At 45.5% G+C, this 27,655-nt stretch overlaps 1 protein-coding gene across 1 annotated transcript in view; it reads right to left on the bottom strand.

The window, feature by feature from the left end:
• Positions 1-27,655, bottom strand: part of LOC120027847 (catenin delta-2-like) — a 311,487-nt gene that overhangs the window by 196,683 nt on the left and 87,149 nt on the right. The window contains exon 2 of the mRNA XM_038972919.1: positions 22,581-22,696. Coding sequence (XP_038828847.1) covers positions 22,581-22,696 — 116 coding nt within the window. The remainder of the gene's footprint in view (positions 1-22,580; positions 22,697-27,655) is intronic.

Raw genomic sequence — 27,655 nt, 5'->3', positions numbered from 1 at the left:
AAAAGTTATCTCATGTTTCCTTAACTTAAGGTCCTCTGCCTCATTAGCTGTAGATCATTTGGACTAGGACTCTCTGCCTCTGACAGCAGGAAGAATCTAGTCCTTCTGTCCGGGACTATAGGTCTGTCTGTCAGGCTAGCTAACTGGCTGGCTCCACAGCTGTTTGACTGTTCTGCCCAGCCTGTGGCCAAACTGTGATTATAATCACAAAGCCATGATGATACAGTATCATAAACAGATCCATACAGCAGAGTTACTTAGAGATACTCCTCTTTCTCATAAACAGATCTATACAGCAGAGTTACTCAGAGATACCCCTCTCTCTCTTTTACCTCTCTCTTTCTTCAACTATCTCTCTCTCTCTCTCTCTAATCGTGTGGCCAGGCCTCATCTAATCTCTGCCACTATCTGGGGTTTGGGAAAGACAAGCTGCATTTGCATATTTAATGAGATCTGTAGTGTCCCCCCACCATCTCCCCACCACTACCATCACCCTGCAGTCTGAGAGAGGGAAATGGAGAGAGAGAGAGAAAGAGAGAGAATGTGACACAGTGTAAATCATTTTAGTAACATTTTAGTAACGGCAGTCATCTGTTTTTCCTCCTGGTGATGTACATCTCTCTCACACACAAAAACACACCATGCAGGGGTCTAAGACACGTAAACCACACAGCTACATTAAAGGCTGAACTAACGACCCAGTTGGATTATTTTAGGGTGTAATGCAGTTACTCAGCAATGTGATATCTCTGTGTCAGAGGTGGGAACAAAAACCTCTGTTTGCTGAACCTGAAAATACCTAGAAGGCTAATGGTGTAATGGATCCCTCTATTATACAGAGAAAGGGAGCAGGGTAGATATGGAAGGAGGAGAAGTTCAGAGGGAAGGTGGGTGGAGGGAGAAGACAAAGAGGAAAGAGAGAGAGAGAAGGAATAAAGAAGAGCTGTGTTATTGTAATGATGATGCTCCTACTCTTACTCTCTTAGTTATGAGTTTATTTTTGTCTATCAGTGGAGGTGAGGGCCATCCTTCTCAGTGGATTTTTATTTTATTTTTTATTGTGAAACATAGTAAAGTAATCCTTTTTAGATAAAACTATACTAAATATATTCACGTCACAAAATAATTGATTAAAACACACTGTTTTGCAATGACGTTCTGCAGTACCCTCAAAAGCAATCTGCAGGGTAGCATCACGGTGTAGCTGGTGGAGAGCTAGCTTCCGTCCTCCTCTGGGTAAAACTTGACTTCAAAACAAAACCTAGGAGGCTCATGGCTCTCACCCCCTTCCATAGACCCACACAGTAATTATGATAACTTCTGGAGGACGTTCTCCAACCTATCAAAGCTCTTGCAGCATGAATTGACATGTTGTCCATCCAATCAAAGGATCAGAGAAGGAACCTAGTATTGAAAACATAAGCTGCAGCTAGCTAGCACTGCAGTGCATAAAATGTGGTGACAAGTTGAGAAAGACAATAGTTGAATAGTTTTGAACAAATTAATTTTTGCAAAAATGCAGGAGAAGTAAGAGAGAGCGAGAGAGAGGCAGAGAGATAGCTATATTTCATATTATTTTCACTTTCACTTACTTAGCTAGCGAGCTAGTTTAGCCAACTCAAACACCCGGCTCAAACAGAGAGTGATGCTATGTTACCTAACTGGCTATGGCTATCCAACACTGGAACTCTTCCAAGTCAAGGTACATTTATAAATGTATTGCCACCGGGGCCTGCCGGTGTAACTGCTAAACAGCTTGCTAACTGTCCACTGTACTGAATGATTGTAGCGGGTTTACTAACGTGTTAATTCTAGTAGCTATGATGCCTTGACGTTAGCTAATACGGTGACAACGATGTAGGCTGTGTGTAGCAGTTAGCGGTTATGATATGAAGGTTTAGCTTGAAAAGGTTTTTTCGCCTGGTCACAGACAGCTGATGTTTTGTGCACAAGTGAAGGGGAAAAGTGTAGAGGAGGAGAGCGTGTAGGTGCGAGAAGGAATTATCCAACGATCAAAGGGATCACGATCACACTATGAAAGTGAACTGTGTTTGCATGTGATCAGGGGTGTATTCACTCTGCCGATTCTGTTGAAAAACGTTTCTTAAATGGAAGCAAACTGAACGAAACAGGGATAAACATACTCAAATTTGTCCTATAGAATCTCTCATTTGCAACTGTTGGACTAATGATTTACCCTAGATCAGCTAAATGCAGGCAAGATTGTGCCATGCGGTATTGAATATGTCAATGTCTGTCACCTTGATTACTCAAATTTCTCTCAACCTGTGTTGTAAACTTTCATTCAACACCAAAGTTCCCACAAAGCTCATCACTAAGCTAAGGACCTGGGACTAAACACCTCCCTCTGCAACTGGATCCTGGACTTCCTGAAGGGCCGCCCCCAGGTTGTAAGTGTAGGCAACAACACATTAGCCACGCTGATCCTCAACACGGGGTCTCAGGGGTGCATGCTTAGTCCTCTCCTGTACTCCCCGTTCACCCACGACTACGTGGCCAAGCACGACTCCAACACCATCATTAAGTTTGATGACGACACAACGCAGGTAGGCTTGTTCAACGACAATGATGAGACAGCCTATAGGGAGGAGGTCAGAGACCTGGCAGTGTAGTGCCAGGACAACAACCTCTCCCTAAACGTGAGCAAGACAAAGGAGATGATCAACAAAGGAGATGATCAAGACAAAGGAGGGCCAAACGCGCCACCATTCACATTGACGGGGCTGTAGTGGAGCGGGTCGAGGGTTTCAAGTTCCTTGGTGTCCACATCACCAACAAACTATCATGGTCCAAACACACCAAGAAAGTCATGAAGAGGGCACGACAACATATTTTCCCCTTCAGGAGACTGAAAAGATTTGGCACGGATCCACAGATCCTCAAAAAGTTGAATACGGCCCAGTACATCACCGGGGCCAAACTTCCTGCTATCCAGAACCTACAGTGCCTTCCGAAACTATTCAGACCCCTTGACTTTTTCCACATTGTTACATTACAGCCTTATTCTTATTCTAAAATGTATTACATTTTTTAAAATCCTCAGCAATTTACACAAAATACTCCTAAATGTGACTTGTTTCAGGAAACTAGGCGTATGTTGCGGGTCACTACTTAACAGCAGAGCCATTTGAATGTAAAGCTTTTTTTTACTAACATCAAGGCGGTGGCCCGTTCCTGTAGGTTCATGCTCTACAACATCCGCGGAGTACGACCCTGCCTCACACAGGAAGCGGCGCAGGTCCTAATCCAGGCACTTGTCATCTCCCGCCTGGATTACTGCAACTCGCTGTTGGCTGGGCTCCCTGCCTGTGCCATTAAACCCCTACAACTCATCCAGAACGCCGCAGCCCGTCTGGTGTTCAACCTTCCCAAGTTCTCTCACGTCACCCCGCTCCTCCGCTCTCTCCACTGGCTTCCAGTTGAAGCTCGCATCCGCTACAAGACCATGGTGCTTGCTTACGGAGCTGTGAGGGGAACGGCACCTCCGTACCTTCAGGCTCTGATCAGGCCCTACACCCAAACAAGGGCACTGCGTTCATCCACCTCTGGCCTGCTCGCCTCCCTACCTCTGAGGAAGTACAGTTCCCGCTCAACCCAGTCAAAACTGTTCGCTGCTCTGGCACCCCAATGGTGGAACAAACTCCCTCACGACGCCAGGACAGCGGAGTCAATCACCACCTTCCGGAGACACCTGAAACCCCACCTCTTTAAGGAATACCTAGGATAGGATAAAGTAATCCTTCTAACCCCCCCCCCCCCCCCCTTAAAAGATTTAGATGCACTATTGTAAAGTGGCTGTTCCACTGGATATCATAAGGTGAATGCACCAATTTGTAAGTCGCTCTGGATAAGAGCGTCTGCTAAATGACTTAAATGTTAAAATGTTAAATGTTTTTTATCAATGTGCGTTTTTCAGCATGAATGCCTTATGGAACATGTGAACTTTCATGTGCCTTGACTTGTATGCCATCTGTAAATACGAATAAAATTGTTAAATTACGAGCCTAGAAAAAGGGAGTAACCTAGCCATGATTGGCTGAAGTAAGGAGTGGGCTGGACATGCCGAGAGATGAGTTCAGGTTGGTGTACCATAGAGCACACTTCTATCTATTTGAGCTGTTCAGTATGTGTAGGTAATATTGTCTAACACGGCTATTTTAAATGTATCACGTAGTAGAGGACCGAGTTTTGAAATCAGTGGAATTAGATTATGATAGCTAAAGAGAAAACACCTGTCTCCGGATTACATCTTCAAACTAAGGGCAAATATAGCATCCGTGACAGGAAGAAGTATATATGGGTAAGATGGTCTAGCTTGCTACATTTTCAGATATTACACGTTTCTCATTTTGACAGAAAGTTGTTTTCATTTCAAGTTAAGGTGTACTGTTAGCTAGCCAGCTAACGTTAGCTGGCTGGCTCGCTAGCTAACGTTACATGTATTATCTTATTATTCATATCTCAGAGCCATTTGCTTTGTTAGTTATAGCCTAATGTTAGCTATCTAACATTCAACCTGGTTGGTTAGCTACCTGCAGATTCATCCAGGGTAGTAATGTCATGAGTTGGGATTATGGTTAACTGTTTACCTAGCTAGCTAGCTACATGTCTTAAAAAAGACTCCACTTTGCAAGTAAACATTTCAATAGAATGCGACAACTGTTGATATACGTAGCTGGTAAATTCGCTCCGGCTATCTACTCCGATTTCAGAGCACGGGTAAGATAGTTTGCTAGCTACATTTTGAGATATTACACGTTTTTCATTTTGACAGAAAGTTGTTTTCATTTTAAGTTAAAGTGTACTGTTAGCTAGCCAGCTAACGTTAGCTGGCTAGCTCGCTAGCTAACGTTACGTGTATGATCTTATTATTCGTATCTCAGAGCCATTTGCTTAGCTAGTTATAGCCTAATATTAGCTAGCTAACATTGAACATGGTTGGTTAGCTACCTGCAGATTCATGCAGGGTAGTAACGTCATGAGTTGGGATTATGCTAGCTAGCTAGCTATATGTCTTAACAAAATACTCCACTATGCAAGTAACCATTTCAATAGAAAGTCACTGTGACAACTGTTGATAGACGTAGCTGGTAAATACGCACTGGCTATCTACTCTGATTTCAGAGCACTCTCGTCTGAGTGTGCCAGACTGCAGAATAACTGAAGAATTTACGAACGCTCATATTCAACACCATTGTTCAACACCATTGTTGATATTCACACACCATTGTTGAATATGACACCGGCCATATTCAACACCCGTTGAATATGGCCGGTGTCAGTAAACGTTGGCAAAAAAGCGTAAATTGTTGCCAGCAGCACAGTTGCAGTCACCAACTCCCTGGATAACATAAAAACAGTCTAACCAGCTCTGCTGGGCAAGTTAAGTTTATCAACCTGCTCTGCTGAGGTTAAAAGTTTATAAACTTTCTTAGCAGAATTACTTTCCCATTGTTCCACAAATGCAGTGTATGATATACCATTTTGTAGCTCTGTGTCTCTGCGTTTATCCAATGTAGAAATCACCATTTAAAATGTTGTTAAATAAGACTAAATCAAGGCGGTCTGTCACAAATGACAAAGCGGAAAACAGTAGCTGTGTTCGAATACCCATACTAGCATACTGTATACAACATACTTAATGAGTATATACTACATACTATATATTATTAGTTCATTTTAGAATACTGTAACTGAACGGTATTGTTTCAGTTGAGCGTACTTCGCCTGTCTACCAGAAGTTGATGCTGTTACTATGCAACTTCTTGCTAGCTTGTTAGCATAACACATTACTAGCTAAACATCTTATGGCTTCATTAACAATGCACATTAAGAATGCACAACGACTATACCACTTAGGTAAGCTAAGAATGACGTGAATAATCAAGTCAATAGAAATTCACTCTGACTATTGTCTTGTTTTGCACACTTTGTAGCTTTTACTGGCATGTTCACGTATCGCCAACCAGGATCAAACTGACCATGACCTAACCATTTGGGTGGTCTTAACCAATCATAGCACAGTATGATATGGCGGTAAAATGCATCCAATTATAATTCAGTATGTTTACACATATGAACTATCTACTCCGATTTCAGAGCACTCTCGTCTGTGTTATTATTTTGATTTATTTCACCTTTATTTAACCAGGTAGGCCAGTTGAGAACAAGTTCTCATTAACAACTGCGACCTGGCCAAGATAAAGCAAAGCAGTGCGACAAAACAACAACATAGAGTTACACATAAACAAACGTATAGTCAATAACACAATAGAAAAATCTATGTACAGTGTGTGCAAATGTAGAAGAGTTGGGAGGTAAGGCAATAAATAGGCCATGGAGGCGAAATAATTACAATTTAGCATTAACACTGGAATGACAGATGTGCAGATGATGATGTGCAAGTAGAGAATAGAGATACTGGGGTGCAAAAGAGCAAGAGGACAAGGAACAATATGGGGATGAGGTAGTTGGGTGTGCTATTTACAGATTGGTTGTGTACACGTACAGTGATCGGTAAGCTGCTCTGACAGCTGGTGCTTAAAGTTAGAGAGGGAGATATAAGACTCCAGCTTCAGTGATTTTTGCAATTCGTTCCAGTCATTGGCAGCAGAGAACTGGAAAGATAGGCGGCCAAAGTAAGTGTTGGCTTTTGGGATGACCAGTGAAATATACCTGCTGGAGCGCGTGCTACGGCTGGGTGTTGCTATGGTGACCAGAGAGCTAAGGCGGTGCCAGAGGACAGAATAACTGATGAATTTGCAAACGCTCAAAACCCGTTGACTACGCAGTAAACATCGGCAAAACAACTTTTTTTGCCAGCAGCACAGTTACAGTCACCAACGCTCTGGATAACATGAAAACAGCCTAACCAGCTCTGCCAGGGCGATAAAATGGTCAGAGTGAGGTGTTCTCTCATTTGTGTCTGGAAATAGTTAGCAAGCCAGCCAACGTTAGCCAGTTAGCTTGGGTGCTTGACTGCAGTTGTGAGGTTGGAACGCTCAGATCAACCAGAGCGTCCAGTGTGCGCTCTGAACGCTCCGCGAGCTAAATGCAATTTACGAACACACAGTGTGGTAGTGAGTTAGATAGCATATAGTTAATATACTGGCAAGTTCGATGTATTAGTAGCCAACTAATAGCTCCAGAGTAGCGCAGCGGTCTAAGGCACTGCACCTCAGTGTTAGAGGTGTCACTACAGACACCCTGGTTCGAATCCAGGCTGTATCACAACTGGCTTTGATTGTGAGTCCCATAGGGTGGTGCACAATTGGCCCAGCGTTTGGCAGGTGTAGGCCGTCATTGTAAATAAGAATTTGTTCTTAACAGACTTGCCTAGTAAAATGTAAAAAACATACTGCTGTAATGCTAAGCGGTCTGTAAGGATAGCGTTGCTAACAAATTGTCAGCCAACGTGTAACTTATTTGAAAAGTCATTTCTTTATTACATTGCTCAACATTTTCTAAACATTTGTCATAATTAGTTAAAGCAATAAATTTGTATCTGGTCTCGTCGGACTTCGGCTGCATATTTTTCGCCATTTTCTTCAAATAAATCTGAAAACGTTGCGAAGCCACGCCTAGAAAGAATTGCATGGCAGGCCCATAAAGCACGGAAATAGTGTCCACTGTTTGCATACTTCGTATTTTGGCGAATGTAGTACGACATCTGTTGGCATACTAACTATATCCATACTTTGACCAATAAGCATACTACATACTCAATTTACGTCACAAATAGTATGGTTAGTGCGGTTAGTATAAGTATTCGAAAACAGCAAGTAGTTTAAAAAAAAATGCAAATGTAATAAAAATTAATAAACAGAAATACCTTATCTACATAAGTATTCATAACCTTTGCTATGAGACTCGAAACTGAGCTCAGGTGCATCCTGTTTCCATTGATCATCCTTGAGATGTTTCTACAACTTGATTGAAGTCCACCTGTGGTAAATTCAATTGATTGGATATGATTTGGAAAGGCGGACACCTGTCTATATAAGGTCCCACAGTTTACAGTGCATGTCACAGCGAAAACCAAGCCATGAGGTTGAAGGAATTGTCCATAGAGCCCCGAGACAGGATTGTGCCGAGGCACAGATCTGGGGAAGGGTACCAAAACATTTCTGCAGCATTGAAGGTCTCCAAGAACACAGTGGCCTCCATCATTCTTAAATGGAAGAAGTTTGGAACCACCAAGGCTCTACCTAGAGCTGGCCGCCCGGCCAAACTGAGAAATTGGGGGAGAAGGGCCTTGGTCAGGGAGGTGACCAAGGCCCTTCTCTGACAGAGCTCTAGAGTTCCTCTGTGGAGATGGGAGAAACTTCCAGAAGGACAACCATCTCTACAGTTTGCACACACTAGAGTGGCCAGACAGAAGCCACTCCTCAGTAAAGGGCAAATGACAGCCTGCGTGGAGTTTGACAAAAGGCACCTAAAGATTCTCTGGTCTGATGAAACCAAGATTGAACTCTTTGGCTTGAATGCCAAGCGTCATGTCTGGAGGAAACCTGGCACCATCCCTACAGTGAAGCATGGTGGTGGCACATCATGCTGTGGGGATGTTTTTCAGCGGGAGGGACTAGAAGACTATTCAGGATCGAGGCCAAGATGAACGGAGCAAAGTACAGAGAGATCCTTGATGAAAACCTGCTCCAGAGCGCTCAAGACTGGGGGCGAAGGTTCACCTTCCAACAGGACAACGACCCTAAGCACACAGCCAAGACAACGCAGGAGTGGCTTTGGGTCAAGTCTCTGAATGTCCTTGAGTGGCCCAGCCAGAGCCGGGACTTGAACCCGATCGAACATCTCTGGAGAGACTTAAAAATAGCTGTGCAGCGACGTTCCCCATCCAACCTGACAGAGCTTGAGAGGATCTGCAGAGAAGAATGGGAGAAACTCCCCAAATACAGGTGTGCCAAGCTTGTAGCGTCATGCCCAAGAAGACTCAATGCTGTAATCACTGCCAAAGGTGCTTCAACAAAGTACTGAGTAAAGGGTCTGAATACTTATGTCAATGTGATATTTCAGTTTTTATTTGTAATAAATTAGCGATCATTTCTAAAATACCTATTTTTTTAATTATGGAGTATTGTGTGTAGATGGATGAGGGATTTTTTTGTTGTTGTTGTCAATTTTAGAATAAGGCTGTAATGCAACAAAATTTTGAAAAAGTCATGGGGTCTGAATACTTTCTGAGTGCACTGTATATACTAGGCGGTGTCAGAGGAAGGCCCAAAAAAAGGTCAAACACTCAAGTCACCCAAGTCATAGACTGTTCTCTCTGCTCCTGCATGGGAAGCGGTACTGGAGCACAAATTCTAGGTCCAAAGGCTCCTTAACAGCTTCTACCCCCAAGCCATAAGACTGCTGAACAATTAATCAAATGGCCACCCGGACCTTTGTTTTTACACTGCTGCTACTCATTGTTTATTTTCTATGCATAGTCACTTTACCACCACCTACAGTACATGTACAAATGACCTCGACTAACATGTACGCCCGCACATTGACTCGGTACCGGTACCCCCTGTATAGCCTCATCATTGTTATTTTATAGTGTTTTACTTTAGTTTCTTTAGTAAATATTTTCTTAACTCTATTTTCTTCAAACTGCATTGTTGGTCAAGGGCTTGAGAGTAGGCATTTCATGGTAAGGTATGTTGTAAAACACAATTTGATTTGAGATTGTAGCAACCTCATGATGTTTGGTATATTGAAAATTTGAGTATAATGTAGTAGCCTAAACCTATCGATGTTACATAGCTGGGTGAATGGAAGATGAGTGACAGTCACTCAATATGCTGTAATAGAAATAAGGCCATGCTCATAGCTCATTAAAAAAATGATCATCCTCTCTCATCTTAACCGGCCCGACCTGCTGTCTATGTATCTGCCATCATAACTGCACATCCAGTGACTATTTCTGTGCCATGTATCACACCAAGATCTCATGGTTTGATAAATGTAACTTCCGATTGTGCTCCAAACGTTACATTTTGAAGTGTTTTGGACAGCCTGGGTTGCTCCTCCTGCTGCAGCTGCATCCCCAGGTTGCACCGCTGGTATCGCCGATGCCTCGTGGCTGGTTAAGTTCAGGCATTCATTCTGAATGGTTAAGTTAAGAATTAAGGTTTGAGATAGGATTTAAAACAAAAACAGCTCCACAGTTATGTTTAGCCATTAATTCCGATTGGCTAAATTTAGGGTTAATGTTTGGGATAGGGTCAAATAAATAAAAATAAATAAAATCACAATGAGTGCCTATCACTGGGATTGAGCACGCGACGCTCAGAGCGGGAGATTGCGGTTTACGCCCAGCATCCGCCACCCCAATCCACAATGCCCTAACAAAAACCCACAACGCCCTAGTTGCCTCTAGTGGACGGTTTTGAAGGCATCTCCAGACATCCTGGGTACCCGGACGGATGTCAAAATTTGAAGTGGATTTGAGCAACCTGGCTGGTCACAACCTATTGTGTGTAACAGTTCAATGTCACACCACTTTTTTCACATGCACAAACAAACACACACCTTACATTGAGCTACGTTAGCGCTTGGAGAGGGCAGTGTGTTGCCGGTCTATCAGTGTGTAGTTATTGCCTCCGGGCCTGAACTAGGTCTGGGCAGTATACAGTATTTGACTATCTACCAGTATTGATGCACAGACCGGTGTGGGTTTTTACTTTACCTTCTATAACGGTATTTCAATATTTGGCTTGTCAAATGTGATTCGCCAACTTCGCGGTATAAAATCGACAAGCGTTCAATAATTACACTATTAGTTTATGATTTTTATTAGGATCCACAATGGTGACAGCTAGTCTTCCTGGGGTCTGACACATAATAAAACATGCATTACCTAAAAAAAATACTTTACAATTTACATACATTTAGGGCTCTATTCAATCTGCAAATCATCATTTTGTTTGTGCAACAGTATCTTCTAAATCAGACAGGAAGCATGAATATGTTAGCTACATAAAGTAAGGGAAAGCATTTAATGAAGACAAAGATTATAGGGTCCAAAATGTTGGTTCCTACCCTGTCGCAATAACTCCTCCCTGGCTTTTTAAATTTGTTGTAATGTCATACAACACTGTATTTAAAGTTTCCACTATTATATTCTAGCTATATCATTTTTATATTCATTCTATTTCCATGATTCCAACAGTTCACCCAAGTGTTTTGATCTAAATCACAAGTCAAAATTTAACAATTGCAATATTTGGTTAAAAATAAGGCCTATATTTTTCCCCATATCATGCAGCCCTCCGTGGCAGCGTAGCAATTATCTCAAATGAGTTCAGGAAATGCATAAAATGTTCAAATATAGTGATATTTTGGCCATATCGCCCAGCCCTAGCCTGAACTTTACAAATACTGTAGGTTAACCCTTTCTCACACACTAATACTCTCTTTCTTCACGCTCTTTCCTCATTCACTCTCCCTAGTGTAGAGAGAGCAGGCTGGGTCGGTTCTGTGCTCAACTAAGAGAGGACAGGAGAAGAGGACATTATGCAGCGCAATGTCACTCCTCCATCACTGTCATACACACATATATAAACACACACACACGGTAGCATATGGGTTGGGTCCGTGAACACACCCAAGTCACACCATTGGCTCCGAGACGGTCCAACAACTCTGCATAGGTGACAGGGACATCCTTCAGTGTGTGTGTGTGTGTGTGTGTGTGTGTGTGTGTGTGTGTGTGTGTGTGTGTGTGTGTGTGTGTGTGTGTGTGTGTGTGTGAGTGTGAGTGTGAGACAGGCACCAGACTGATGTTTGATTTGGCGAGGGATCTGACACGGTACATCCTGATATGATTTAATTATCGAACTTTCGTGCCTGCTGGGCGTGTGTGTGTATGTGAGTGTGTGTGTGTCGGCTGAGTCAGTGAATAAATCCCAGTGTTGGCAGTCCATCCAGAGAGCAGAGCGTGTCTTGCATGGTAAGCAGCACCAGCCTCTATGTGTATAAGGGCCTTTCCTTACTTAAAATCGGCTTAACAAACTTTAAGTTTGCATTTGAAACTTGAATGTGTGTGTGTGATGGGATATGTGTGTAGGTGAGCTGACATGTATTCTATGTGTGTTTGTGTGTGAACACACTATCCTTGATAGTAGGCCTACTGTTCATAATCCATACAGCACAAGGTTCCAGGTCTCAACATACAACAATGAAGGTAATCCATGTCTCTCTACTGAGATGGAACATACTGGCTTCTCTGACTTGATACAGTATCTAATAAGTCCTAAAGAAATAACTGGCCTTCTGAGAAGATGTAATTAATGCACACACACACACACGCGCACACACACACACACACACACACACACACACACACACACACACACACACACACACACACACACACACACACACACACACACACACACACACACACACACACACACCTTCATTACTGTGTCTAGGTCATTAGGGTTCAATATTGATCAACAACATTAACTGAAGGGCACACACACACACAAACACACGCTACTTACTTGCTTAATACTTAATTAGCACACACACAGGAGCATTCACATACACACACGTCTGCCACTGAATGTACTTAATCACTCAGGTATACACTGCTAGGTTTATAAAGTCAATAATAAAGCCCTTACTATAGATGGAGCCTTACACACTATACACTATCCACACATAAACAAGCAGAGGGAATGAGGCAGAGAGGAAGGGGAGAGAGTTGGGGGCGGAAGGGATAGAGAGTGTGTGTTGTGTGTGTGAGAGAGAGAAAAAGAGAGAGGGAGATGGAGAGACAGAACAAATGGGGAAAATGAAAAGAGATAAATCAATGAAGCTATTCCGTGGCTGACTCTTGGTAATGAAAAGCAATTTATTAGCCCACTCTCTCTCCCTCTGTGCCTCTCTCCCTCCATCTCTCCCTCTCCATTGCTCTCTCCCTCCCCTTTACTTTGGCTGTGACCTGATCCCATTCTCTCCATTAATACCTACACCTTTTCTGTCATCAGATGCTAACGATTGTCAAAAACACGATAAAACACTCGTTTAGGGGTCGTGTTTGTTTTCGCTCCCTTGTTTTCCACACTTCCCTCTCATTTGCATATAAATCACAGGGTCATTCCTGCGAGGGCGAAACTCCTGTTGTTACATCTACTGATATGATGCATGGTTCATCTTCACCTGGCATAGGCATTCTCAACCTCTTCCTCTCTCAATCCTGCTCTTTCTTTTTCTGCCTCTCTTCCCAGCCCGTCTCTCCCCCTCCCAGCCCGTCTCTCCCCCTCTCTCTTTCTTTATCTCCCTCTTCTTCCTCCCATCCTGTTCTCTCTCTATCAGCTTTGGTCTGGGTGACTAAAGTTTAAACCTAGCTGACAGGGTAAATAGAGGAGAGAGACAGAGAGAAAGAGAAAGAGAGCTTCCCAAGAACCCCACCTACCTCCTCCGGAGCGCTACGCTGGAGATCCCGGATCCTGCCAGGCATTTCTCTCCCCGTGTTCTCTCATCTTTGAGCTGCAGCCCTCTTCATTTCCCTCAGATCACTTGAGGATAGCGTATGTGATAACACTGATGTCCAGGAAGGCTCTTGCCTGGGCTACGGCGGTGTGGGAGCAACAATCCACCGTTTGCCTCAGGCTGGAGGAGTTTGTGACAGGGGTACGGAAAGTGTTTGATTCTCCGTTGTTCGGGAGAGAGGCGGCTCGTAAGCTGCTCCAACTACGTCAGGATTCCCGTAGTGTGGCAGACTACACGGTGGATTTTTGCACGTTGGCGGCTGAGAGTGCCTAGAACCCGGAAGCCCTGTTCGACGCGTTCCTTCACGGGTTGTGGGAGGTGATTAAAGACGAGCTCGCAGCCGGGAGCTGCCCCTGGACCTAGATTCCCTCATTGTCTTCACCATCCGGATCGATGGGCAGCTACGGGAACGTAGGAGGGAGAGGGAGTCTGTTCCCTGTCGTCGACGCTCGTCCTCGATTTCCACCTAGCATCCGAGGAATCCCGGAAATCCCAGAAGCCCACATTTCCGAGTGGATCCGATGTCGGCCGAAGTCTCTCGGAGGTCCCTGAGGGCTGTCGAGTCGTCTCCTCCGGAGCCCATGCAACTGGGCAGGGCTAGATTGTCTCCTGCTGAGCGCTTACGCAGATTTAACACCCAGAGCTGTCTATATTGTGGAGCTACGGGACATGTTTAATCTACCTGCCCATTAAAGAACCAGGCTCATTGAGGAGGTACTAGTATGAGTACTCTGGTGAGCCGTACGGGAGTTTCCAATCTTCCATTGCTTGTACTCCTGTCCATGCTACTCTGTTGTGGGGTGACCGGTCCAAATCTCTCTGGGTGCTCATAGACTCTGGGGCCGACTATAGCTTTATGGACACTACCCTGGTGTCGGAGCTGGGAATCCCCACACAACCCCTCTCCATTCCCATGGAAGTAAGAGCATTGGATGGGCACTCTTTTGGCAGAGTCACCCACACCACTTGTCCCATTAACCTGAGAGTTTCGGGTAATCACAGTGAGTTTATGCAGTTCCTGGTCATTGGATCCCCTCATGCACCTGTAGTTTTGGGGTTTTCCTGGCTCCAGAGGCACAATCCCCTGATTGACTGGGCTACTGGTTCTATCATGGGTTGGAGCACGTTTTGCCATGGGCATTGCCTGAAGTCGGCACTGCCTGCCCTGGGATGTCTTCCTGTGGGCTTGGGAAAATCCCCGGACCTCTCCGCCATTCCCGCGGAGTACCAGGACCTCCGGGAGGTTTTCAGCAAGGCCCGTGCCACCGCGCTTCCTCCACATCAGCCGTATGACTGCGCCATCTACCTTCTTCCAGGCACAACACCGCCTCAGGGGTGGCTTTATTCCCTGTCAGGTCCGGAGACCAAGGCGATGGAGACATATATTGAGGACTCTCTGGCTGCAGGGGGTATCCATCCTTCTGCCTCCCCCGCTGAGGCAGGGTTCTTCTTTGTGGAGAAGAAAGACAAAACCCTGCGTCCGTGTATCGACTACCGGGCCTGAATGACATCACGGTTAAAAACCGTTACACGCTTCCACTCAATGCCTCAACGTCGGAGTGGGGGCTGTTCTGTCCCAGGGTTCGGCCCAAGACCAAAAGCTGCATCCTTGCGCTTTCCTCTCCCATCGTCTCAACCCCACGGAAAGGAATTACGACATGGGCAACCGGGAACTTCTGGCGGTGAAGATGGAGGGGGTGGAACACCCATTCATAGAATGGACGGATCATAAGAACCTGCAATATCTCAGCACCACCAAGTGCCTCAACTCCAGGCAAGCTCGATGGGCCCTGCTATTCACCTGATTTAACTTCACCATCACCTACTGCCCGGGATCCAAGAATGTGAAGCCGGATGCACTGTCACACCTCTATTGCCCCACTGCTACACCATCGGTCCCCGAGACCATCCTCCCTACCTCTTGTCTCGTGGCTGCACTCATCTGCGGTATAGAGAACCGGGTCCCCCCCTCAGGCCTGCTATCCTGGCTCCCGTCAGACCCTGGCCTTTGTATGACAACACTTTTGGTGGCCCACCTTGGTTTCTGACGTCTCTGCGTTTGTCGCCGTGTGCACCGTGTGTGTCCAGAATAAGACTCCACGGCAAGCTCCGGGTGGCCTCCTTCAACCACTTCCCTTCCCTCACCGTCCCTGGTCACATATATCACTGGACTTCGTCACTGGTCTCCCCCCGTCTGATGGCAACACGGTTATCCTTACCGTGGTGGACCGGTTTTCCAAAGCTGACCACTTCATCTCTCTCCCCAAGCTACCCTCAGCCAAGGAGACGGCCCAGCTCATGGTGCAGCACGTCTTCCAGACCCATGGACTTCCGGTGGGCATGGTCTCCGACCAGGGTCCCCAGTTCTGGAAGGCGTTCTGCACGCTCATTGGGTCGTCGGCCAGCCTGTCCTCAGGGTTCCCCCCGCAGTCTAACGGCCAGTCGGAGCAAGCCAATCAGGACCTGGAGATGACTCTTTGCTGCCTGGTCTCCGCCTAAACCACCACCTGGAGCCAGCAGCTGTGTGGGTAGAGTACGCCTTCAACACCCTCCCTTGCTCGGCAACTGGTCTCTCGCCTTTTGAGTGCTCCCTGGGATATCAGCCCCTGCTCATCCTGGAGCAAGAGGAAGAGGTCAGCATACCCTCGGCCCAGATGTTCATCCGCCGCTATCACCTGGAAGAGAGCCCGGTCGGCTTTTCTCAAGACCACCTCCAGGTATCGACGACAGGCAGACCGCCACTGAACCCCGGCTCTCTATTATTGTCTCGGGCAGAGGGTATGGCTGTCCACTCGGGATCTGCCCCTCCGGGTAGAGTCCTGCAAACTGTCCCCCCGTTTTATCGGCCCTTTCCCCATCTCCAAGATCCTTAGCCCCTCTGCTGTTCGTCTTTCTGTTGCCCCGTACCCTCTGTATACATCCCACTTCTCATGTGTCTAAGATTAAACCTATGTCTCACAGCCCGTTGTCTCCTGTTACCAGGGCCACCCCTCTCCCCCGTCTCATAGACGCCAACCGGCGTACACGGTGAGGGGCCTCCTGAAGGTTCGGCCGCAGGGCAGGGGATTCCAGTACCTGGTTGACTGAGAGGGTTACGGCCCGGAGGAGAGGTGCTGGGTCCCCGCTAGGAACATCCTGGACCCAGCCCTCATTGCCGAGTTCCATCGCCGGCATCCCGGTCAACCAGGTATGCGCCCAGGAAGGACACCGGGTGGGGTCCCTGGAGGAGGGGGTACTGTCACACCCTGATCCGTTTCACCTGTCTTTGTGCTTGTCTCCACCCCCCTCCAGGTGTCACCCATCTTCGCATTATCCCCTGTGTATTTATACCTGTGTTCTCTGTTTGTCTGTTGCCAGTTCGTCTTGTCAGGTCTTACCAGCGTTCTTTCCCGCCTTCCTGTTTCTCTAGTTCTGTTTCTATTTTTTCCTGGTTCTGAACATTCTGCCTGCCCTGACCCTGAGCCTGCCTGCCGTTCTGTACCTGCCTGACTCTGACCTGATTACGAACCTCTGCCTGCCCTAGCCCCGAGCCTGCTTGCCGTCCTGTACTTGCCAGACACTGACCTGATCACGAACCTCTGCCTGCCCTCAACCTGCCCTTTGCCTGCACCGTGTTTCTAATAAATCTTCTGAGAACTGTTCTATTCGCCTCCCGTGTCTGCATCTGGGTCATATCCTGAGTCGTGATACTGGGTGTGTCCCGCCACAGATGGCTGGCCAGTGTCCTCAGCCCAGAGAGCCGTCTGTGGAGATGCCTGAACAACTTTATGAAGCAGAACACTCCTGAGGAGAGACAGGGCGGCATCTCGAGAAGACACACACACACATACATTATATCTACACACAACACACGCACATTGTCCTGCCTTATCATTCTTTCCAACAAGAAGACCGTAATGGTCCAAAATGATTTCCACTAATATTACAAATGAAACACACTGAGATAATAAAATGGTTTCATTTTCATCTTCACACATTTCAGTCATTTAGATCTATTTCTGGCCCTGGTCTTTCTGTGAGCTCAGATGAAGGAGTGAGGGATGGTTTCTGACAGAAGGAAGACAGTGTCTGCATCCCAAATAGCACCCTTTGCTCTATATAGTGCACTACATTTAAATCAGAGCCCTTCGGGCCTACTGAAAAAGTAGTGCACTATGTAGGGAATAGGGTGCCATTTGGGATGTAGCCTGGGAAAGGTTAGAGAAGTCTCCCTGAATACAGCGGAATCTCTGATCAGCCACACACTAACATTACATCTGTTAATATCCAGACTGAGATATTGAGTTGGATGGGTTATAAAGCCTCGTCTGCATCTAATAAAATTCTCCTGTCACTCACAGAATACCAGCTGCCAAGCCTCATCTGAGCAGACATGCCAGGGAGACATCAAACAAACACACACACACTAACACACACACACTGACACCTGCAACATCCACATCCACACACGCACGCTCACACAACACACATACACATAACCCCCACACACACTGTTAGTGATTAGACAAAGCTTAGCAAGGCGAAGCCGTCACATATGGGGAGTAATCACATTATTACACAGGCAGTAGCGCAGACGGCAATCACAATATCGCACAGGCAGCTAGGAGAACGACTGCCAGCTGGGTTGGTCCTCAGCCAGGCCTGATGTGTGGACTAGAATTGAGGCTACAAACACACACACATTCAATGCACACAGACACAAACACACACACACACACACATCCAAGCTCCTGCATACACACAATACACATGCAAACACACACATACACAGTCCTGGAGAGATGACACATACAGGCTCAGTGTTCAACATGAGATTAACACACAGAATGCAGATCACTCTAAGTCCATAGAACAACATGGACATGCTTCACTCACTAGTTTCTCTGACAGAAGATTGGCTAGCAGTAGGCCAATCAGCTGACCTTACCAATGATTGGTTATGGTGTTATGTCATTGGTCAAAGCTGGTCCCAGAACCTCCCAAATATTACTGTATCTAAACCAGAGGCATGAGAGTTTGATAAGAACATATTTAAGATACTTATTTTCCAATGTTTTCCATCCATCCTTCTGCCTTGCCACCCAGCCATCTGGGAGTTCTGTTCTTACACAATGAGGACCCCCTGGAGTGGATCTGATTTTATTAGAGTACATCTCTGCTTTTGACATGGGAGCCCACAATGTCTGAGTTTGGAACACACACACACACACCATCTCTTCCGGAGTACATCTCTGCTTTTGACATGGGAGCCCACAATGTCTGAGTTTGGAACACACACACACATTCGTATGCATGCACAAACACACTCAACACACACAAACACACACAGTTTGGCAGCAGTTTTAGGGGCGCCCAACCAATTGTGCTATTATGTGTTTTTTTCGCAATATTTGTAACTCATTTTGTACGTAATGTTTCTGCCACCGTATCTTATGGCAAAAAAGAGCTTCTGGATATCAGGACAGTGATCACTCACCTCGGATTAGACAAAGATTTTTTCTTCAACAAGCAGGACGCACGGGATATACTGCTAACACCCGACAAGGCCAACATCCCCATTATTGGCAAGAGGAAGAGACGCAGGTACAGAGGACACAGAGCGGGGTGCCTCGTAAGGATCCGCAGAAGGCGAGTGGGAAAGCTGCCGTTACCGTCAATATTACTCACCAACGTGCAATCATTGGACAATGAATTAGACAAGGTACGATCACGAATATCCTACCAACGGGACATCAAAAACTGTAATATCTTATGTTTCACGGAATTGTGGCTGAATGATGACATGGATATTCAGCTAGCGGGATATACGCTGCACCGGCAAGATAAAACAGCACAAGGGGGGGCGGTCTGTGCATATTTGTAAACAACAAATGGTGCAGCTGGTGCAGCTAGATTTTGCTCGCCTGAAGTTGAGTATCTTATGATAAACTGCAGACCACACTATTTGCCAAGAGAGTCTTCAGCTATACTTTTCGTGGCTGTTTATTTACCACCACAGACAGATGCTGGCACTAAGACCGCACTCAGTCAGCTGTATAAGGAAATAAGCAAACAGGAAACCGCTCACCCAGAGGCGCTCATAGTGGCCGGAGACTTTAATGCAGGGAAACTTAAATCAGTTCTACCTAATTTCTATCAACATGTTAAATGTGCAACCATGGGGAAAACAAATCTAGATCACCTGTACTCCACACACAGAGATGCGTACAAAGCTCTCCCTCGCCCTCCATTTGGTAAATCTGACCACAATTCTATCCTCCTGATTCCTGCTTACAAGTAAATATTAAAGCAGGAAGCACCAGTGACTCGGTCTATAAAAAAGTGGTCAGATGAAGCAGATGCTAAACTACAGGACTGTTTTGCTATCACAGACTGGAACATGTTCCGGCATTTATCCGATGGCATTGAGGAGTACACCACATCAGTCCCTGGATTTATCAATAAGTGCTTCGAGAACGTCGTCCCCACAGTGACTGTACGTACATGCCCCAACCAGAAGCCATGGATTACAGGCAACATTCGCACTGAGCTAAAGGGTAGAGCTGCTGCTTTCAAGGTGCGGGACTCTAACCCGGAAGCTTATAAGAAATCCTGCTATGCCCTCCGACAAACCATCAAACAGGCAAAGCCTCAATACAGGGCTAAGATTGAATCGTACTACACCGGCTCGGATGCTCATCTTATGTGGCAGCGCTTGCAAACTATTACAGACTACAAAGGGAAGCACAGCCGTGAGCTGCCCAGTGTCACGAGCCTACCAGACGAGCTAAATCACTTCTATGCTCACCTTGAGGCAGGCAACACCGAGGCATGCATGAGAGCATCAGCTGTTCTGGACGAATGTGTGATCACACTCTCCGTAGCCGATGTGACTAAGACCTTTAAACAGGTCAACATTCACAAGGCTGCGGGGTCAGACGGATTACCACGACGTGTGCTCTGGGCATTTGCTGACCAACTGGCAGTTGTCTTCACTGACATTTTCAACATGTCCCTGATTGAGTCTGTAATACCAACATGTTTCAAGCAGACCACCATAGTCCCTGTGCCCAAGAACACTAAGGCAACCTGCCTAAATGACTACAGACCCGTAGCACTCACATCCGTAGCCATGAAGGCTGGTAATGGCTCACATCAACACCATTATCCCAGAAACCCTAGACCCACTCCAATTTGCATACCGCCCAAACAGATCCACAGATGATGCAATCTCTATTGCACTCCAAACTCCACACACATGAGAATGTTATTCATTGACTACAGCTCAGCGTTCAACACCATAGTACCCTCAAAGCTCATCAATAAGCTAAGGATCCTGGGACTAAACACCTCCCTCTGCAACTGGATCCTGGACTTCCTGACGGGCCGCCCCCAGGTGGTGAGGGTAGGTAGCAACACATCTGCCACGCTGATACTCAACAATGGAGCCCCTCAGGGGTGTGTGCTCAGTCCCCTCCTGTACTCCCTGTTCACACACGACTGTGTGGCCAGGCACGACTCAAACACCATCATTAAGTTTGCAGACGACACAACAGTGGTAGGCCTGATCACCGACAACGATGAGACAGCCTACAGGGAGGAGGCCAGCCACCCCAGTCATAGACTGTTCTCTCTACTACCGCATGGCAAGCGGTACCGGAGTGCCAAGTCTAGGATCAAAATACTTTTTACCCCAAAGCCATAAGACTCCTGAACAGGTAATCAAATGGATACCCGGACTATTTGCATTGTGTGTACCCCCCCCCCCCCCCCAACCCTTCTATTACGCTGCTGCTACTCTCTGTTTATCATATATGCATAGTTACTTTAACCATACCTACTTCTACATACTACCTCAATCATCCCGAATAACCGGTGCCTGTATAAAGCTTCGCTACTGTTATAGCCTCAATACTGTATATAGCCTCGCTACTGTTATTTTTCACTGTCTTTTTTACTGTTGTTTTTACTTCTGTTGTTTTTCATTTCTTTACTTATCTATTGTTCACCTAATACCTTTTTTTTTTTTTTTTACTTGTAAGTAAGCATTTCACTGTAAGGTCTACACCTGTTGTATTCGGCGCACTTGACAAATAAACTTTGATTTTGTTTGTTAACAGTCAGAAGAGTCAAACTTCAACCCTCTACTATCAAATCAAATCAAATTGTATTTGTCACATGCGCAGAATACAACAGGTGTAGACCTTACAGTGAAATGCTTACTTACAAGCCCTTAACAATGCAGTTTTAAGAAAATACCTAAAAAAAGTAAGAGATAAGAATAACAATAATTAAAGAGCAGCAGTAAATAACAATAGGGCTATATACAAGGGGTACCGGTACAGAGCCAATATGGTACAGAGCCAGGGGGCACCGGTATCGCCTTTCCTTCTATCTCTATCTCTGAATAATGTAACGTGTAATAATGTAATGCATCATTATCTGCATTGTCTACGAAGCAGAGGGAGACACCTGAGGCTGCCACACACACACAGTCTGAATTTAGTACGGCTCCATTCCACTGTCTCTTGCTCAGAGCTGTTAGCATACAGAAGCTAACTCTCATGCTAATCACATACTGACGTCCTCTCCTCTGCCCCCCTCCTCCCTCCTTCCTTCATTCTCCTACCTCCCTCTTTTCATTAGGAGCTCTTTCTTGTCTTCTGAAAACCATTTGCCAATAGTTTTGGCATCCCAAGGTCATACTCATAATTGGCAAACATAATTTAACTGTTTTTGGACAATCTAGGGCCGTGGTTGTACTAATGTACTAATTAATTAACTAATTAACACTGGAACATTAAAGTACGCTCCCATGATGACAGTTAGTGTGTGCGCGCATGCACACACACATACACACATGTACAAACACACACACAGGACAAACTAATTATCCTCTCAGCTCATTTTAAGGTGTCAAAGAGTCAGAGGGTGTCACAGATTAATGTGTCCCCCTGGGAGAATACTTATAAAGAGAGTTCCACCCTGGGAGCTAGCTGGCCATTCTACACACACAACCCCCCTCCCCAACACACACACACACACACACCACACACACACACAGACAGGTGTGTTACCTGATGCTGCTCATACTTCCACCAGTCTCAGAGCCCAGCTTGCATCTCTCCAACTGGGTGGCTACAATCTGTCTTTCTGCCTCCAGCTCACGGGTCAGTCTCTCAAACTGCAGCTCCTACAGGGGAGAGAGATAGGGAGAGATACACACAGATGAAAACCTCTAAAACCTTTTTTTGTGGGGGGTAGGGGGTTCTACTAAGCTAACATATGTAATTGTTTTATGGTCATACCATGGATCATTTAGCTATATAATTTTGAATTTTAGGTCCCCCTGTATGTATAAAAACATGAATTCAAATTAATTGATAAAATGTTACATTTGGCCTTTACAACTCTAGCCCATAGAAACGCATTGAATAACACATTCATCAATGGCCAAAAAAAGACAGTACATTTTTTAAATTAAGGTTTTGAAGTGTCTTTCCTCTAGGCACAAAAAACCTCCATACTTAAATTAATTTGTATGGGTTACCTTTAGGTCATAGAGCAAATCTAAGAACACCATCGTGTTTGTGGGAGTCTCCCCTTTCCATAGTGGGGTCATATTCGATTGTAGCCCAGTTTGCACGCTACAGACAGAAGTTGGCACGTCGGCGGTACCAACTTCAGACGAGTCCAGGGGGGCTTTTGGAGGTCGTAGAGCAAAACAGAGAATACCATCAGGTTCGTAAGTGTCTCATCTTTCCATAGAGTGGTCATATTAGTTAGTAGCCAAACAGTTCGGACACTACAGACGTTTTTGTGAGAAGACCAATTTTCGTGAAGTCTCCTGGTCTGACAAACAGCGCTGTAGCTCTGTCACTTTCCACCGCAAATGCGGAAGGCTGACATAGGCAGATGCGGTGGATTGAGACACAGCACATGCAAAAAAACAGATATCTCTGGCTTAAACTGACGGATTGCGATGAGGAGTTTGTTATTATGTTAATTAGATTGACACGCGGGTGCGTCAATAGACTCTTAATTATTAATACACAGATCCAGCACCCAGTACTACACACAGATAGACACATACCATAGCTCACAGGTCATTCTTGACCATGTAAGGGCTTTTCTACTCGGAAAGTCTTCAAGGGGAGTATTGCGTCCAAATGTGTGTGCGGGTGTGCCTGTGCATGTGTGTGGATTGCAGCAGCTGATGCATTAGGTGGTTAAGTGGCTTAATGGTGGTTCTTCATATCAGTCTCCAAAGCCATCATCTCCAACCCAGACTGATGAGGCTCACAGAGGAGACCGACCTGTGTGTGTGTGTGGGTGTGTGTGTATTCGGTTTAATCACGGCCAGAAGCGGATCGATAGTACACTGATCTCTACGCCTGTGACAGGGTTTGTGCGTATGTGTGTGTGTGTGTGTATGTGTGGGTGTATGTGTGAAATAGATTTTTGAAAGCCATTTGGGTGGGTGAATGAGTTGATCCCCAGCCACAATCTGAAATCTCACCCCCACCCCAAATCCTTTTTCTTCCTCCTGACCCCAACACATCAGCCCAGTACACCCCCAGCTCAAATCCCTATCCTCCACCCCTCATCTCCTCTCCCCTGTCCTTTCACCAACTCTCCTATGCTTTCCTCTCTACAGCTTTGCTCTCTCATCCCTCTATTCTCTCCCGTCTTTCCACCATTCCTCACCTCCCCTCTACTTTCCTCTGTTCCTCAAACTACAAGCAAAAACAAAGCTCAAAATGCAAACAGACCAGAAATAAACGATTTTTCCAAATCTTAACTCTACTACTAACATCAGCCAGGAAAAGTGTCAAACTAAAAGCACTTGATCCCCCCCCCCCCCCCCCTCTCAAATCTCAGACCCAAACAACGTCCTTAGCCTAGATTTATCAGCACATGCACCATAGGCATGAGTTTAGAATAGTCCTCTGTGAACTGCGCGACCCTGCCGTCACGTCTGTGTGTGAGTTTGTATGTGTGTGTGCGTGCACACGAAAGAGAACAGGTTTGAATTCCAACACACTTTGTGAGTAACGTAAAGGTGTGTGTCTACCAGACCTGAATAGAACAGCAGAACAACTAGCCACAAAGGTCACTATAGCATCAGTAGAATCCCCCAGAAACCCCTCTTACATCGCTCATCAGCCCAGTGACTCCTCCAACACACACACGCTCACGTGCGCACGTACGTGCACGGATGCACCAAACAGACACACACACATACAAGTTCACAGCTTTTTTCACAGCAAAAGGAGCAGAGAAGTGTTTGGAAATGGTAAGTGCATTTGGGGTGAAATTACAGTTGAATGTGTTTGAGATGAAGACTAAATTGTCAATGTTTCTGTTTATAAACCTAAATCTGGTGTCCCTGTGCGTGGTAATAGAGTCCTTTAATTCGTCCTATTTCCCATTCAGGACAGAGTCCCCCTGGTGTTAGGTCATCAGAGTAAAGTGGTCAATCTGCAGCTAATAACAGACGGTTTTGGGACAGAGAGAGAGAGTGTGAGTCCATTAAAATGATAAGTGACCTTCTGCTTTAAAGCTGCCCTAATCAGAGAGAGAGAGAGACATGGATGAGAGAGAGAGAGACATGGATGAGAGAGCGAGAGAGCGAGAGAGAGAGAGAGAGAGAGAGAGAGAGAGAGAGAGAGAGAGAGAGAGAGAGAGAGAGAGAGAGAGAGAGAGAGAGAGAGAGAGAGAGAGAGAGAGAGAGAGAGAGAGAGAGAGAGAGAGAGAGAGAGAGAGAGAGAGAGAGAGAGAGAGAGAGAGAGAATGAAAGGGGACTTGCTCTCATGCATAAAAAACACTGTGAATGAGATCATTTCCTCTTGTTCCTCTCCTGCACTCTTCCTCTGCTCCCTCCGCTGTCTTCTTGTGTGTAGTTATATAGGTTTCAAGCCCTTGACCACTTGAATCAGGTGAGCTAGTTCCGGGCATTGTGAAATGTCTGGGGGTCCCCGAGGAGAGGTTTGAAAACCATTAAAAGACTATCCGTAGACACTTTTGAGGTTTTGTTTTGCTTCACGTTAAGTTCATGTCCGTTACTGAAGAATTTACGAGTCTTTATCATAGGAGTTGAGTGACATGAAGACCCCTCCATAGAAGCTGTGTGTATTGTGTGTCTGAGTTAGTGTAGTGTACTGTTACCAGGCCTGGGGCCTGTAGGACAAGGAGACGATTAGAGTTTTCTCTCTCTCTCTTGTATAAGTTTTTTGATCTTGCAGGGTTGTCTCATGGCCCATCTGCTGTTGCCTCACCTGAGAGGGTGTGGTCTCCAACTGACACACACACACACACAGTGCACCTGTATCGATGCGGAGCACCTACACACAACTGCGTTATTGTTCTCTCCAGACTGCAGGATTCAGTTAACATTTCTTTGTTCAATAGATACATATCCTCTGCCATGCAGGTCAATGAGACAGTCAGTAGGCTAGGGCTGTGGGGAGAGTGTATTTCATTTGACACTGTTAGTTGTGTATCTAGTGGTCTCTGCTGTACTGACCAGCTCATAGAAAAGGTCTACTTTTGAAGGGTAGGTTGTTATGAGTTGGAACACACACACACTGTAATAATGGCACTGTGAGTCGGGAAGCAAGTGAAACATTCAATAAAACAACAAAACCAAGAACGACACAATTCTATGAGGCTACACGCCGGTACACAAGAATAATACCAACTGGTGAGTGAACATAAGAGCGTGACATATAAAGGGGAGGAAATTATGAAGGTAATGAAGTCCAGGTGTGAATCATAATGATTAACAGGGGCGCGTAATGATGAGTGTGAGGTGTGCGTAATGAAGAATCCCAGGAACGGTGGTTAGTATTCCGGCGATGTCGTAGGCTACGAGGGGAGGAGCAGGAGAAGATGTGACACAGACACACAAAACAAAAACTGTCACAGATATTATAACAGGAAAACTAAGACTTCTGACTGCAACCAGCTGCCAAAAAACGTGTTTAAAATATTCAACACCCAAACACAGCAACACTTTGAAGTATTTGGTCTTTATAAATTACAGGTTAAATCATTACAGGCACCTGGGAAATAGAGGAAGAGACAGGGAGAGAGAGAGAGAGAGAGATAAAGAGAAAAGGGAGAGAAGGATTGTTGATAAGGGCCTGAGGCGGTGTTCTATTAGACCAGAAGCACAAACATTCAGTAAGAGATGTCAGACAGACATACAGCCAGACACACTGCCTGTCTCAGCGTGTTAAACTGTACAGAGGAACTCCTCACTCCTCTCCTACTCACGCTCTCTCAATCTCTCTGTCTCTCTCGCTCTCTCTCTGCTCTCCTACAATTATGAGAAGCTCAATCGAATAGCTCTGCACTCTTAGAAAAAAAGGTGCTATCTAGAACCTAAAAGTTTTTTGGGGCTGTGCCCATAGGAGAACCCTTTTTGGTTTCAAGTATAACCCTTTTGGTTCCAGGTAGAACCCTATTGTGTTACATGTAGAACCCTTTCCACGGGGGTTCTACATGGAACCCAAAACAGTTCTACCTGGAACCAAAAAGGGTTCCACCTGGAATCAAAAAGGGTTCTTTGGCTACCAGTAAATGGTAACTAAGTCAACAATGGGTGTGTAGGTATTGAAAAAGGTAAGTCCTAAGTGTTGGTTAGTAGGCTATTTGTGACGCGCAATTGTCATCATGCCTGTTTGCATCAGGGGCGTAGACATGGATGGGCCTGAATGAAGAGGCCCACCAACTGGAGAGCCAGGCCCTGACAGGCCCAGCCAATCAGATTGATATGGTTAATTGTTGTTGTGGACATTTTTATTTTTAAAAAGTGTGATTTTGAGAGTGAAAATGACAGCGTTTGAACTACTTTGCATATATGAAACAAAAAGACAATCATAATATCAGTCAAAAATATCAAATTCCCAGTTTATGCTACAAAACAAACTTCATAAGGGGTTTTAAAACTGTATTATATTTGACTCAATGTTCCATGACGTACACTAAGGCATTGTTGGCAGAATAGATGGATGCAGTTCAATGCATGATTCATATAATTCACCAATACATTTCTTGGTATCAGGTTGTAAATCACAGCTGGCAAGGGCAATGATCACAAGTCAGTCATAACGTGGCTAATAGGCTAGCGTATCTATTTATGTAGCAA

This window comes from Salvelinus namaycush, chromosome 33 (genome assembly GCF_016432855.1).
Source record: "Salvelinus namaycush isolate Seneca chromosome 33, SaNama_1.0, whole genome shotgun sequence".
NCBI lineage: Eukaryota > Metazoa > Chordata > Actinopteri > Salmoniformes > Salmonidae > Salvelinus > Salvelinus namaycush.
This window is presented reverse-complemented; position numbering and strand designations above follow the sequence as displayed.